This window comes from Enoplosus armatus, chromosome 4 (assembly GCF_043641665.1).
Source record: "Enoplosus armatus isolate fEnoArm2 chromosome 4, fEnoArm2.hap1, whole genome shotgun sequence".
NCBI lineage: Eukaryota > Metazoa > Chordata > Actinopteri > Centrarchiformes > Enoplosidae > Enoplosus > Enoplosus armatus.
The window spans coordinates 18,382,247-18,399,156 of record NC_092183.1 but is presented as its reverse complement, the minus strand read 5'-3'; the positions used below and the strand labels follow the sequence as shown (position 1 = coordinate 18,399,156).

General features: G+C 43.6%; 1 protein-coding gene across 1 annotated transcript in view; it reads left to right on the top strand.

The window, feature by feature from the left end:
• Positions 1-4,491: 4,491 nt before the first annotated feature.
• The window catches only part of adgra2 (adhesion G protein-coupled receptor A2), a 36,970-nt gene continuing 24,551 nt past the window's right edge, over positions 4,492-16,910 (top strand). Inside the window, exon 1 of the mRNA XM_070904060.1 lies at positions 4,492-4,793. Within this exon, the coding sequence (XP_070760161.1) occupies positions 4,492-4,793 (302 nt within the window). The remainder of the gene's footprint in view (positions 4,794-16,910) is intronic.

Below are 16,910 nucleotides of genomic sequence, written 5' to 3'. Positions count from 1 at the left end.
ACCTTCTGTCTTACTTCACTCAAGTCTGAAAATGGACATAAAACATGACTTTATATCAGAATTCTCCATTTGAATAGGCATGCAAATTAATCCTGGTGAGTAATGTCAGGAGACCTATTACATAACAAACATGAAAAAAAGTTGTACTGTCCTACTGGTCTCTGTTTTGGCAACACTGGTGTAGAGTTACACTGATGACCTTAGTTTCAACCACACATTTACAAACAGTACAAGGACTGTGAGACTTGCAGATAACTACACAGATCTCTTTTTGATCTCCAGACTGTCCAGTCAGTCAGTCTGCCTCCTGTTCCGACTCCCAGTTCATCTTTTACATGAGCTGCCTTGTCCTTTTGACTAATGGCTTCACACTTGAAACCACATGAATGACAGCTGGATGGCATTAAAGAAATGGGGTGCGGACACATCCCTGTTCTGAGAGGACAGGTTTGACAAGTAGGGTGTCACCCACATCTGACAGGGTGCAGTTATGAAGCACATTGGCAAAGTGAGTAATAAAAAACGGCAGCACCTAACCCTGTCTTACTTGCTTTTCATAGCCTTCAACTAGAATCAAAGATCATTGTAAACAATATGTATATAATTCACTCTGCTAACCAGAGGAGGGCAGCATCACTACAGTTTCACAAGTGCCTGTGAACGTTAGAAAGGCTGAAAAATAAGGGAGGAGATAAAAAAAAGACAACTAACTCAACTGGGATTGCTCATAATAAATGAGCGAGACAAATGAGACAATTTTCATAACATTTTATGGACAAAAATACAATTAATGTTTACATAAAAGGCAAATTAAATTACATATGTGGAGAAATGTGATAGTAGGAATGAAGATCTAAATAGTTTTTTATAAACATGCAGCTAACAACAATGCATACATTTATTCAAGTATGCATGAATATGTTTCATACAGATTTACCCAGTTATTACAGCAGCCTATTGGGGGGCTTCTTTTAATATGGATTACAAAATATAACATATGTGCTTTGTAAATATAAACACATGAATGTACAAACACAGCGTCATAAGGCCACTGATACAACACTATGTATACTGGATTAAATGCTGCTGACATTAGGGTTACCACTAAGCTCCTGCTGTTACTATCTACTGCTAATAATAATTCTTAATGATCGACAAAGGTATTTAGTGCTGAAAAATATGGCACCACAGTATGATTTGATAACCCTATAAATTGTGGAAGCAGTGGATTTAATGTCGCCATAAATCCTTAATTAAAACCATTCGTCCCGGAAATGCCTGTAACTACGGAGCTGACTGGTGGACTGACAGAGCAGCTCACAGAGGACGGGGCCCTTCTGTGTGTGGCTGATCACACCACTAGATGTCATGGGCTCCCCGAGAAAGACTCAGCAACAGATGAGGGCCTTTACAGAGGGCCTGTGTTTGTCTCCCGGCTGGAAGTTTTCTTTTGTTTATCCTTTGGCAGAAACACTAGCCTGAGCTATGCCTCAATCGCAGCAGCAGTCTGGTTCACATCTCTGATTGCGCTGAAAACCTCATTGTTTTTAGATGTTTTTGCTCTAACGTGTGACATGGAGGACATCAGGAACATACCCGAGAGGAATCATCAAACGTCCATCTCACGTATTGTCTGTCATGCATCCCAAAAGCTTGCGTAACTTCCACCAAAAATCTCCCCTTAGACATGATCTCAGTTCTACTTTCTGAGCCTCCGAGCTTCTCTGTGTTCCACCTTTCCTTCGCGGCGTTCTCCCCTTTCTCCAATACCCCACCTGGAATGGAGTCCAGATGTGGAACAGGGAGAAGGAGAGATTGCTTGCTTGGCTATAAGGAGCGAGGGGGAGCTGTGGGGTGCACGGGGAGAAAATGTTGGAACGACATTAAAGTTTGTCTGGATGCCATTAAGTACAATTTGATGTAATGTGCAGTTTGGGACGTGACATTTTAAATGGAAACTGTGCTCTCCAGATGAGGGAGAGATTTGGGCTTTGTGGAGTTGGAGGGGGGTGTTGTACTTGAAGCCTTATTTAACAGCTTGGATAAACAGCCCTCTGTTTCGTTGCTGAGCAGGCGCCCATCCACTCCTTGTGCTTTCTTTCAATAATCATGCTGGCTTTCTGAGCCCGCTCCAGTGTACAGTATCATATACAGGAATAACAAACCCGGGGTCCACTGTGCGGGTCAGAGCACAGTGCACCATTATACTGCCGGGCATGCTCGCATGACTGAGGTGCCTGCAGTTTGGATATGTCAGTGAATACATGTCAAGCCCAATTGCATAAAGTCCCTTTTCAAAAGCTTTCCTGGTTCACCTTCTCATATTCTGAAATGCTCTCCAGATTTGAATCGCCACGGTCTCCATCCTCCCGGGCCTCTCGTATATCAAAAAGTATTTTTAAAACAGAGCTGTATTTTGGGTACTTTCCATACACACAGGCAAAAATGTGAAAAGGGAGACCTCGAGGAAGTTTATGATCCTCTGTATTTTTTGGACTGAGCGTGATTATTTCAGAGGGGGGGAAAAAAACACATTTTAAGAAATATTATTCTTTCAACAAAAGATTTGAGTTGTTTGAATATTCTTCTCCCAGAGTATCTCTAAATCTAAGCATCTGATTTATATCAACATTTGTTAGCACATGTATCATATCTACTCTGACAGCAAAAACAACATACATATGCAAAGACTCTCATTCTCAGTTGACTTTGAATTGGGCGTCTTTACTTGTTAATGCTCAGCAGGTTAGTTTCCCTTGTTCGAACTGCAAAAATGAATTTGCATTCAGAAAAAAAAGGTCACTTTTATTGCACCAGCCGCTCCCTAACTGTGGCCATCACCACATAAAAGCTTGTATTAAAGTACCTATCTATCACAATGTTTTGTGGGCAGCTTGCTGTTGCTGCTAACGGCTGCCAAGTAGACGTGAAAATAATTGCTTCTTGGGATGGAAAAATATGACACTAACTCATCATAAAGTTACCCTCTACAATATGACAGCTCAGTCTCATTTTTCAAGATCAAATTGTTCTGTAGTGCCATAACTCTGTCTGCAGCTATACTACACTATACACACTACAGAATATACTGAAGTGTATGTATAACAGTCTTTACTTCCTCTCCTTCCCGCTGATTGAATGGAAAGCCTTTGATCCGCTGAAACGCACAATACACAAGAGACCCACAGTATTCATTCATAACTTTAGTTTGCTCTCCCAAAGCAGGCGCACATTGAAATCACGGCCTTCCTGTCTTCCACAACCTGGATGCAAGCAGCCAATTCAAATCAAAAAGCAGCAAAACAACAGCAATGGGAAAAAAAACTTTACTATCAAACAGATATAGCAAACAAATCAATTGTACTTGCAGAATTGGAGCTACTGTAAGCCATTCTCTTAATGATCATGAGGTAATAAGTCATCATTCTTCACCAGTTTCCATCACAATGCAAATGTAGACTAAACACACAAGAGGAGATGAATTATGAATTACAAATTATTCTGAAAATATCTTTGAGATTTGAATTGTGTCTGCCAGAAACATCTATGTATCTTATAGTGTTTGTATCATTTAGGCCAACTACAATCCATAAAACATCCCACTGGACTGTGTTGTGAAGTCTGATGAAGGTGTGTGAAGTGAGCTCAGGTGGGTTTAGCCCCTGGTCACATGTGAGACCTCCTCCCCGTGTCTCCCCGGCTGGTCTGGATGCGCTAGGACCGCGGGGACCAAAGCGCAGACGCAAGGCGGAATGGGCGCACTTAGGGTAGTAACTAAGTGAGTTTGAGTGTGACAGAGGCAAGCAGGCAAAACCGCTAGATTTGGGGGAATTACACAGGAGCCGATGAAGACCAGCTCACTCCTTGTCCGAACTAATATTTTTCAGATTTATAAATCTCTGTTTTAAAGTTGCGCTTGAGAGAAAGTACGCGGAGACCTCCGGGATCCGGGAAAACACTGAGGAAAACTTCTAAGAGCAGCGGAACAACTGGCAAAAGTTTGAGAATATGCTTTTTTCTTTCCTTCTTCATATAGATGACAGTGCGGCTCTGGCTGTGGCTGCTCGTCATTCTCATCGACCCCTGGATTAACTTGCAGAGCGGCAGATAACGGTCCTCTGGACACTCCCAAGTATCCTAAAAGTGATGCATAATCTCTTCAGGTAATTCTCACGACCACCGACTTTTTAAAACAGAAAACTGCGCCTGCTTGTAGGTATTGAAGACGTTTGGATGGACTCACACATCCCTTGAGTTTATTTGCCATTTGGACCAGAGAGAGTTGTGCGCCCGGGCTGCCGTGACATAACGGGACACTCTTGGAAAACCGAGGGTGCTGAATATTTCTGAAATGACCGGATGATGAGTGTTTACTGTTGAGCGGAGGATCTCCAAGTTTCCCATTTATTCGAGAGCTGAAAGATAGCTTTGTTTCTCCTTGCCCGTCTTACACCCCCCCCCCCTCTGACGGCTTCATGGTGGAGATATGGGATGACTGGAGGCGGGGGTGCAGCTGAGGTGAGATCCGGCCGAAGGACAATGTTTGCGCCCGGCGTTGGCATCCCTCTGCTGCCGGGGCGTCTGGTACTGATGCTGCTCCTGCTGTCCGCCTCCGAGCCGAGGTTCTCCCAGGCTTGCCCCGGGCTGCTCGCCTCCACCAGCGGCTGCAGCTGCACGGGCGAGAGGTCCAAAGCGCACGGCGTCCAGGCTTTGGGGAGAAAGGTCAGCTGCAGCAAAGAGGAGCTGACTGAAGCTCCGGATGGCAGCCTGCTGCCCAACAGGACCGTCACTCTGTGAGTGTCTGACAAGTTTACTGTTAACCTCTGAACGAATGATACATCACTGTGTTGGGATCACTCTGCTGAGTGGTGAGATCACATGGTGACCCTGCATTATGGTGTCGGACAGCAGTATACCTATAATATCCTATAAATATGTATTTTAAGGAAATGTATTCACCAACCATGCTCCATTTTAAGATGGCACAGCTTTTGCTATAATTACAGTAAGTGTGAACTATAATTGGCTGAGGATCCACAGTGTTTCCATCTTTTATCACAGAATTTACAGTTTCTTTCCGATCAGGCCCACACACCCATGACTCTGAGCCCATGACCTTAGGTTTAACTGTATTGAGGGCTTGCTGCTGTAATAAGGCTTATTAGGTCAGAAGTTTACATCTTGATCTCGTTTAACTCTGCAGTGGAGGGCTGAGCGTCGCCTCCCTGTAAAGCATTAGGAAGATCAGTGAGAGGGCAGGCTGACTGTAGCCATCATCTGGCCCTGCCTCTTTGACACAACTCTGTCACTTTAAATTTGACTGTGACCCAGCCAGGCTGCTCCGAGTTCAGCTTTCTCACTCTCTCTCCCTCCGACACCACATGGTCCAGCTGACTTGGCCTAGTAAAACTTAGAATTAACAGAAACACATTTGGAGTCTTTTGTATCCGAAAACGTCACAACGACTTGGTGAGAACTGGACGGCAATGGTTCTGGGCTTAGTTTGATATCTTTTAATTATGAAGCAGTTATTTGTGTGGTCCCTTTGGACAAAACTTGAAAGGGCCTAAACACACTATCTTTCATGATGGATGGCCTACCAGTCTGTCAGTGATGCATTTTATTTGGGTGGTGTTCTTGTTCAGTTGCAAAGCAGCACTTTCTTCGCAGCTGCTCAGACATTCTGAAGACATTGCTCGTTCCCACAGTATGTTACTGTCTGTGTACTCTGACCCAGTGGGAGAAATACTAGCTGCACATGGGCACAGTTAAAACACATGTTCAACTGCCCCACTGCAGCAAGCATACGAGGTAAAGTAAGGGGATTTATGCCCCAGGAGAGCTAAAGCCAGCCAGCAGTCCATTTATAGGGCCTTATGTTTCTTGCTTAATAAAGGCGGAATAAACATCTGGGGAACACATTGCTGGAAACCAGAGGAAAAAAAGGCTTGGGTGGCAGTGGTCGAGGTGATTGAAGATAATCTTCCATCCCCGCATCTTGTAATTTTGGTTGAGTTGTTTTTGTACACATGTCTAGCATTCTGTGACACTTTTCTGAGGCTGTGTACGAGTAGCAAACCATTCCACCCGCAATCCGCCATTTTACCCTTACCTTTGCGCAGGAACTCTGGAAAGTGCATTTTCCCGAGGATTCGGCGAGTTCCTTAGGCGCTCATGCTCCCATCGTTGCTCATGACATTAGCTCCAGATGTGGAATGTGAGAAGTTGTGTTGATATTCGTGTTATTCCTGACATTCCTCAGCCTGCTCAGAGACTTCAGACAGTATCCCAGGTGCAGCAGGAGAGCTTTCCCCGTGCCCTACGCCACCTCGGTCCCTCCCCACATCGGACGGCCTGACAGCCAGCCGCGCTGCCCTCTCTCCTGGGGCAGCCTGGAGGAATGCTCTCCTCCATGCTGAGCAGGCAAGGGCTGGAGGACACCAGGCCCAGGGCTTCCGGGGCCGGCTGCTACGTGTAATGCACAACAGCTGGCCCCTGTGAACATTCCAGCTGAGGCCCCTCAGCCTCATGGGAAATCCCAACGGGGATTTGTTTATTAAAACTATTAGTTGGCTGTTTGTTGTTCCTGCCAGCCACAAAGGAGCAACCAGTCGCCCCTATATTATCACCTCCTCCTTTGGCTCGTCAAAACCTGTGCTGCACTTTGATTACGTTACTGTGTGTCAGAATATACACTGCACCATTTTTATAAACTCACACTTATGACTAGTTTAATGATGCATCATGCTATACGTCGCCTTCCGCCATGAGCTCCAGTCTTCTGTCCCACTTTCCCTCTTTTTCTTTATCTCCAGCTCCCCATTTCTCTCCCCTTCCCACCCCCTCCATCATGAGTTCATCCACACGCAGTAACTCTCAACCTAAATATTTAGTCGTCTTGGTAGGAAACTGCCATGTCCAAACTCCTTCCAGATGTGAGCCTGCGCAGGCTTGTGTTTAGGCCTAATTATGCACGGCTGCAAAGGAGCTGGATCACTGGGAGAGGAAGAGGAGCGGAAGGGTAGAGAGGGTAAAATAGATGAGAGTGTGAAAGCGAAAAAAGTGCCGTTGTCGGGGGAAAATGGGAATAAATGACGGAAGTTGAAAAGAGGCTGAAGTGAAGGAGAGTTGAACACGAGGGGCAGAAGAAGTGGGAAGAGGGAACCAAGAGGGGGAACAAAGAAAGAGAGCAGAGCGAGAGAGAGAGGATGGAGGAGGGAGAGGAGAAGCTTGGCAGGCGGTTCAGAGGGATGTGCCCCTGGAGACTGAAAACTCCCCAGCCCCTGACTAACAGATCTTCGACACTGGGGTGAGAGGGAGGAGGAGGAGGAGGAGGAGGAGGAGGCAGGGCTCCTCAGTGTATAGCTTCACTTCATTGCTCCATGTCTCTATTATTATCAGTATTTTCTGTGTGAAAGGGGGACTTTTTGTTGTTTTGGGGCTGAAAAGAAATCCGTGCCTGCGGACGGATACATATCATATGCATTCAGCCTATAGCTCAGAAACACACAAATAACTCCTTCCTCAGCGCTGTGTGGTGGCAGCTGTGTTTGTTTTAATGTTTTAATGGATAACAGGCAAATAAAGAAAATGTACAGTGGCAGTCGATGTGTGAATGTGCTGGTGTCTCATAGCTTGTGGTTTTTGCCCAAGTCAAAACCAGACTCCTCCCTCGGCCTATTTTGTTGTCATCGTTGTCAGTGACTGATGGCTTTGGCTCAGTGGGTGCCAGCCTGAATGAGTGGGCACAGATGCACAGGGTGGGGGGTCAGCATGCCCGTCCTTGGCCTGATGCCCCCTCACCCAAAGACAGCTGCAGTGCAAGACAGTTGCTCCCTGCATGGTTGCACTTGAGCCCAGTATGTCAGTGTGGCTGGCAGGCTGGGAGTCAGGGGTTTAAGATAAAAATATTCCAACTAGGGCAGTAATATTTTTATCAGTAAGGGCCGCCATTGGAAATGAACAGTTGTGAAAGTCCCAGTTTATATTGGAGGTTGTTGCTGAACAATGGCTGGATCTTAATTTTAGCTTGCTCTTTAACAGAATAGTTTAGCATAAGATTGATACCACTCCCATGTCTCTACACTTGATATGAAGCTACAGCTAGCAGTCAGTTAGCTTAGCTTAGCATAAAGACTGAAAACATAGGACACAGTTAGCCTGCTCTGTCCAACTCTAACAAAATCTGCCTACTTGCACCTCTAAACCTCACTAGTTAACACATCATGTCTGTTTAATACGTACAAAAAGCTTTTCCCCTCTGTTTTGAGTCTTTATGCTAAGCTAAGTAACCAGCTGCTAGCTGTAGCTTCATATTGTACGGACAGATTTATTATCATCTTTACAATTTGAAAGATAAAAACTGGATTTTATTAGCTGCAAATGTAAAGAGGAGATCAACAGTGACACAGGACAGATTGTTGTATTGCTCTCTGTGGATTGAAATAGTTGCAGTGATGGTTGCACCACAATTCAATAACTCAACAGTTAACAGTTTTCTGCACAGAAACATTTATTATTAATTAGTATATTAAGGCTTTCTTTTCCACTGGTTGCCTCTTTTACTTAATTTAAACAATAGTTTGACATTTTGGGAAATACGCTTATTTGTTAATGCTGCTTCAGCTAGTTGCTGCTCCTTTTTTTGTACAGATTGAACTTCTGTTTTTTTGGTACGGACTAAATAAACGAGATATAACAATATTAGTGAGCTTTAGAGGGGGTGGTAGGCAGTATTTCTGAGTTTCCTGTCTTTGTGCTAAGCTAACCGACAGCTGGCTTTGTAGCAGACAGACATTGGAGTGTTATCAGTTTTCTAACTTTGTGTATTTGGGAACCTCAAACAACAAAATGATTCCAGGGAATGTTTTTAAAGCATATCTTAATCCAATGTATCTACCCTTTATCCTGTCCTGGAGCAGGCTGAAATAATCCAAAACACCAAAGGTTAACCAGTCTGCCACTGCAAAGGTTCGGAGGTTGAATGTGCTTATTTAAGCCATCCTAACAGGAGCTTTTGACGAAGAGGACAGCCTTGTTTTTACACTTACTCCCACACTGGCTTCTTTGTATTTAATTTTGGTTCCGCTTAGCCGACCATCACACAGTCTGTTATCGTTTATTGCATTTGATGAGTCCTCTGCCTCTCTGCTCCCTCAAAGTCAACTCACCTCAACAGTATCATCGATTGGCGACAGTATGAATCCGCTTCCCTTTAATCACCATTCTATCTTCTGAGTCACATCGTCAGTCTCTTACTTGTGGCCCATGTGTGGACAGATACCAAAGGGCCAGCAGATGTGTTGGTGGTTTATGTTGGGTCTGTGAGTCAGTATGTGTTGAGACGGGAGTATGTCCATGAAGCATCCTAAACAGTTACCTTATCAGCGGAGAGAATTCCAATAGCAGAGAGAGCGTTGGACCCCATGCATTCCTGCAGCGATAGAGTTTATTTATGTGGGGAAAGGTGTTGAGAGGAGGGGGAGTGGGCTCTCCTCCGCACATGTTAGGTGGGGCAGTGGTCAGCAATAAATCAAAAAAGCAAACAAAGGCCTGACACTGGATACTCAGAGCTTCATACTCAGCTGCAGCACCTGCCAATGCCACACAAGCCCCGGGTTTTTATTTTGCCCTCGCAGGTCAAGGTAACATGACCGGAGTGGGACATCTCCACACACCTACTGTGCCGTACTGTAGCCGCCAGTCTGTTTGGATGATGAATGTGTATTTCACTTATCACCTCGTTGTGTTTGTTGATTAAAAGGCTGCGATATTTCAAAACCTGGCAGAAACAGAGAGATGTGTTGTCATAGTAATCTCATACCCCCAAGTGGCTTATTGTTATTTTAGTTTTTCCTTTCGTGCTGCTCTCTTCTTATCTTACTCCAAAAATGCCTGACTTTGACTTTTCTTTGCCAGCGCTAACTTCCCTCTCCCTGTGTCCGACCACAGCGGCCCCCAAAGTTCCTGCTCTGGGTCGACAACACATGGATACAGATGGAGATAATGGGTGTCTATAGTGGGAATGCCTGTGGCTTCAGTGTGTGTGTGTGTGTGTGTGTGTGTGTGTGTGTTAGTTCTTCTGATACGCTTTCTCTTGAGAACAAATCCATGACAATAGTGCAGTCATCTACTGGATTTCAAGAACTCACTAATATAATCGGAGTACTCTTACTTTTTGATCACTCTTGGGTTAAACAGATTTATCTGCACATCCCACTAGCTTCCGTAACAAATGCAATCTCTCATTCTGCATTTCTTTCATCGTCTATCTGAAAAACATTATCGTGTTCCTGGAATTCAGTATCCCTACATTAAGATAAATTGGCATCTACTACAGCACTTGCTGTTAGAATTTGAAACCTTCGAGTTTTAAAAAAGTTATCAACAGGTTCGTCAGAAGACAGAAAACTTCAACTCCCATGAAAATGTATCAGCGCGGCAACATGTTTACTTAAGTCGTTGTTATGTACATAATATTTAGCTGTAATCTCTGCTGTCTAAAACTGTCTACACCGTCCTGTCCTGCTCTTATTGCAGACATGTCTGAGCTAACAGCAGCCCCTCGACTCGCTCATGGACCATTTAACCAGCGATGGTCCAGGACTTATGGGAAATGCTGTTTGTTAAAGGCAGCTAAAACCAGAACTATTGAGTAAACAACGCTATTAGATTGTTTAATAAAAGCGGTTATGTTTCAAGGCTGGATTGTTATATTGCCTTATTACCTTTGGAACAGAACCTGGAAGTTTTTATTTGACGTTGGCTCGCTATAGGATGTAGTTTTACATTTTGGGAAATGTGCTTTATTTGCTTTTTTTTTAGAAAGGATCAATACCACTCTTATATAAGTCAGTTAAGTATGACGCTTGAGCCAGGAGACAGTTAGCTTAGCTCAGCAAAAAGACTGGAAACAGCTAGCTGGCTCTGTCCGGAGGAAACTGTGAAAGCACAACTTGTTGTTTTTAACAATATAGATTGATCAATATCAATATAGATTGTGGCTACTTTTTTCTGATTTATCTGATTGCATGTAAACCAACCAACAACTCATCTTCGTGATTTCTCTATCATCTCTCCAAACCATCTTAATGTTGAGTATGCTATTACTGTAACATAGAACCACAAGATATTAAAAATCTGTCACTACAAATCTTTTATCCATCGCTTCTTCTGTAAATATGAGTTGGTTCACAGCCTCAATCAAAGGGACAGAGCCAGTTATGAAATAGAACAATGAGCCTTTATTAACCAAAATCATTCTTTGGAAAGCATGTTGGTCTGCCATGTTTGTATAAAACATGCTTCATGATTATTTAATACGTTCTGATAAAAATCTGGTGTCACACTGGTTGACATGCTGTGATGAGGATTACGGAGTGTGATTCTCTGCGGTCACACAGAAAAAAAACCCTACAAAACCAAAAACACAACCTTCTTACAGATGCATCTAAAGACACCGTGAGAGTATCTGGGGCAGAAAGATTTTAGCCAGCCCTTTGTAAAAGCAGCCTGATTTCCCAGCAGTCTTTGCTCAGGAGCAGAAAACAGAGGCTGGTTATGAGAGCGAACAATGAGACAATGTTAGCCAGGCATACACCACATTCCACTCACTGTCTGAAAAGGCTAAATTCACTAAATTGCCTCATTAAAAGTGTAAAAACACTTTAGACAGTGATTAAACTGACTATTGTGTTCCTGCTCTGCAGCCATAAACCTTCCAGTTTGGTTTGTCTTGACTTGTGTTTGACTCTAAATATTGCAATAATTTATTGCGGCTTTACAGTGAGGCGGCGGTATTTCAACTAGCGCTCTCTGGTTGTTAATATTCATAGCAGCTACTTGTTTACGTCTTTAAAGTCCAGTGCTTGTCCAGCTTTAGTAAACTGTGTGTAGACGGCACAAGAAACACACTTCATGGACAGTTCCTGTTAGCAGAACTCATTGAATTCCAAGTGGGGGTCTTCCTCTCCAAAGTGGATACTGTGTGTGTGTGCGTTTGTGTGTGTGCGTGTGTGTGCGTGCGTGTGTGTTAGCCTGTTTGCCTGAGCACACACACATATGGGAAGGGCGTGCATGGCCACAGCTCTCAAAATAGTCTTTAGTCCTCCCCTCTCTAATTAGAGACATTTCAAAAACCCAGATTTTAATTTTAGACTAGTAGCTTTTGGACCACTTATGCACACACATACACACACACACACACACACACACACATAAACATACACACTTTCCGTATAAATAAATCTGATAGGTCACACACTTGTGCATCTAAATCTGCACACACACACACACACACACACACATAGCCACAAACCACAAAGCCTTACTCCCCGGCCCAGCCTGGTAACCGAAGCACAATGCAGTATACTCTATAATAAGTGGTTGCACATATCAAATGCAGGAGCTCTCTCTCCATATCTAGCCCCAAGGCAGGAAACTATGATAATAAAGCCAAGTAATGCAAGATTCTCTACACACTATAAATCATCCAACTCATTTATTTGTCACTTGAACATGTATGAGAAAGAATCCCTTCCACCCCTTAATGTGGCTTCTTCTCGCCCTCCTCTCCCTGTTTGATGACTGAATTACTCAATCAGCATTCGCAAAATGATTTCACAGAAAATATTTTGCATGCAATTACATGGATGCTCCTTTCCATGACAGGCGGTAAATGGGGCTTGTAGCTTGGCAGCGTTCCCTGGTGGCTGCTACAAGCCCTCTGGTGGGTCGGGCACAATGGGAACATTCACATCTTGACATGCATTTGTGGCTAAAGTGCCTGTTGTGCTCGAGGGCATTTAGTCTCTCTGTTGCATTCAGTGCTGTGACTCTCTGAGGACAGGCTCAGGGTGCAAGGGGCTCCTGGGACGGCTGGCTCAGGTGGCTCTCCGTCTTTTTACAACGAAAGGGTTAAGCTATTTGGATGGATCCGGGCGCTGAGTAGTCAGCGCAGTCTGGAGGCCTCTTATAAAGTACTTATCGCAACAAAGATGACACAGCCTCCTCGCAGTCTGAGAGATCTCTTTGCAATATGCTTTCTTTCATTCCTCCTCCATTAGCAAGAGAGAGACGGAGAGACGAGGCGTTTGAAGCCCGACACAAATACAAACTGTCACCAATCACAGTCAATGTCACTGATTTTGGATCATTTTCATACCATAAAATAATTATAATCTATCATGTCATGCACAGCCAGCACAGTCGCACATCTGTAATATACAGTCCAAACATAATCAAACCATCTGCACCATGTTCATTATGTGGGGTTGGGTGACACAGACAGGCCAGTATGAACATTTTACTGTTGTATTTGTTTTTTCCACAGCTTACACACATTTCCTGAAATGACAATTTACTTTTCCCAAAACTATAAACACACACAAAAAAAGCCACACTTAGTCTGGCCAAACCTCATACATCGGAGACAAAATTAAACACTTTATTCAAACCATGTTATCTTCCATCTAAATTAAACTGCAGATTACTTCTTGTCTTTGAAAGACATACAGAGGCTGCCAAATACAGAAACACCACTGAAAGAAGTAAAAAAAAAAAAATCTATAATGAATCAGGACACAGACAATTTCAGACAAAAAACAACCTGCTAGATAAATTATATAATAATGTAGAATTGCTAGTATTTGGTTTTGGCTTTTTGACAGCATTATAATTTATTGAAATAAGACAACACGTCAGACTTTGTCAGGGATAGAAAGTCTAGACTTTTATCAAGACAGAGACAATTCAATAATAGTAGACTAGAAAAGCTGTGGAAACAGGAAATACACAGACATTTATTAGAATAAACATAATTCTTATTTTTTTTGATAGAATATATTTTGACATATCACAGAAGGAAAAGAGCAGATATAACCAATATAACCAATGATGGCTGAATTCCTTTTGGCTGCTACAGTCTCAGGGTCCTGGTATTGTGCACACTGTCTCACTGTCAAAGTTTACTGGGACACTTGAATAGAACAGAGCCAATGATTGTGAAAACCTTTAATAAAAGGTATGTTCCATATTTACCAGCAAACCTATTGTACTGTATGTATCAGTGACAGACACACGCACGCACACACACACACATCCTGTGACATGTCATGACCCAGAATTCTCGGCCACTAATGAAGGTCCGAACCGATTACTGCTGCAGGTTTGTCGCCACAGGAGCCCCTACTCAGCAAGGGACTGTGTGTGTGTGTGTGTGTGTGTGTGTGTGTGTGTGTGTGTGTGTGTGTGTTAGACTGCTGTCTATCATTGAAACCTTGAAAGACATTGCATACAGTTGATCTCTTACCTCAGTGTGAATACACTTTAAATTGCATTTTTAAGCTGGTTTCCCTCTAGACTTTTGTCAAACAAATAACATTTGACAGAATCAGACTTAGAGAGTGAATATATTATTCTGAGGGAACTTACCTGTCATCACCTGAGTTGCCCCTCTGCAGAAAATCCCACTCATTAAAGCAATAGTTCAACAATTTGGGAAAGTTGTTTTCTTGCTGACAGTTAGGCGAGAGGATTGATACCACTCTCATATCTGTCCATTAAAAATAAGGCTACAGCCAGCAGCCGATTAGCTTAGCTTAGCATAAGGACTGGAAACAGGGGGAAACAGCTAGCCTTTAGCTCTGTCCAAAGGTACAAAATCCACCCACCAGCACCTCTGATGATCTCTACTCAACACGTTGTATCTCATTTGTTTCATCTGCACAGTGTAAAAACAATGTGTGGCTTATGAGCTGTCATGTGCCAGACTCTCACTCTCGACAGAAAGTGAATTTTACCAAAATGTCAAACTTTTCCTTGAACTCAAACGTTTAATCAGGCCATCATGTTATAACGTATCATGTAACACAGGTATGCTCATATTGTCCCTCCTCACTGACGTGCTCTCAGCTCTGAAATGAGACTCTTTGATTGAGGCCAGCTCCTGGTCTATGAGGTCAAACTTTAGTGTACTCTAGTTCTTTTTTGTAACGGCTTTTGATCTATTAGACCTGGCGTTTGGATGGCGTAAGCGGCCTCGGAAAACATGGTAACAGCCAGATTAAGTAATATGTGTTTTAATCCATCCTTTGGTTCAACCACAATATTTTGTTGATCCGCCACGTCTGTCCTCATTACTCTTGAGTGCAACGTGTGTGATGTGTATATAAAGAGAAATGCTGCCATGTCCACTTAGCTCTCCTCTGTGGACTGCCAATATACTTGAAATGCAACTCTGGCAAGCACAAAGCGCTCGAATGGAAAGCAAAGAGGGAAAATGCAGTAAAAAACACTGATGGTTTTGTATAGCATGTTCTCAGCTGTAACATACACAGTTAAAGTTGTTGACACAATGCGTTGCTGTTAGTGTAAAAGTGGATAATTGTATTGCTTTCTGCAGAATTTAATTACCTCTAAGGAAAATTCCCTCAAGGCTAAATTATTTTTCTTATTTATATGAACTTAAGCACTGCTGTGACACAGACCGGCGTGTGCATTATCAAGTCAGCATGCTAATTAAACCCGGCTTAATTCAATAATGACGCTCTGAGACCCTCATTGAAAATCGCTCTCATTATCTGGCTCCCATTGGTCTCCGAATTAGGACTGGATTTATGGCACGTTACCAATCTCTTTCAAGGGTTCTTGTCTTTCACCTCGCGTGTGGTCCTCGAGGGTAAGAGACCCATCCAAAGTTAAATGATGTTTACACAGCGGCCCGTTGGGTTGTTTTGACTCCCTTTATTACGCTGAACCTGCGTCGCTCTGTCTCTGTTGGCCTTGAAGCGCTATAGATCAACGCTCGGGGTGGGACAGGAAGTGAAGCGCTTTAATCGGCTCTCGTGTCTTCACGCTTGTTTCATCAGTGATCAACGTCACGCTCCAGGTGTGTTGCTGGTGATGCTGCAGGAATGCTCTCTATTTAAAATGAAGGAAAACATCAGTATTATTCAAAGACTGTAAAGAGTAATACATAGGTAATGAGAGCAGGGAGCTTAGCCTGCAGATGAATTCTTATTAAACATAAATCCCTCCTTAAGACTCTTTTTCTGTTTGTGGTTTGCTGTAGAGGCCTGCAGCTACATAGAGCTCACTGTCTGAGTCCAGCATGCCTAAATATTTAGAGGGCACCAGGGGCCAATTGGAATCAGCGCTTTTTACTCAAATACATCTCATTCATGTCCGGGACTAAATGCCAAACCAGGATGGAGCGTTTCCTGTATACTTCCCTTTAATAAGAAACACAAGGTCTAAGTGTGTCTAGTAGGGAGAGAGTATGAAGGGTGCAAAGATATTGACACCAAACCAGGACTTCCTATTGAGTTTGGCTTTATAGCATTCTAGCTGTGGTTAGGACAGGAGATAGAAGGATGTGTTCTCCCCTCGCTGTCCCTTTGCACCAGGCTGCGATCTGGAAAGCTGAAAGGACTCTGTTCAGATGTTCCCTGTGCTGGTGCTGTACACCACACAGCAAGCCTTCCCAGCTCCACCACAGCGATGATTCCTCAGCAAAATGGTCGGTTGACAATGACCCAAAACCCAAAGCAGCTGTAGGAAGCATGCTGCCTTTGACAGACAGTTTACAGTACACACAGGTACACGCAGACATATGTGCACACACACACACACACACACATCAGGCCATCCCACAGACCTGAGGCAGTATGTCGCAGTGAGCCAGCCTTCCAGTTGGGAGTCAGGGGGAAGCGTGGAGGTAAATCAGTGAGCAAATATGATTTGCTTCCTTTCTGTCGTGCCCCTGTGTGGCCCTCAAAGGCTTTGTGGGTTTAGGAGGCAAATTGAGCAAACCAACAAAGTGAGTGGCACGGTGCAGGGAGGAGCTGCTGTGGTTTACTAGACAAGACTCTTTGTATGCTTTTTTACTTTTTCACACTCTGTCACGCACCAAG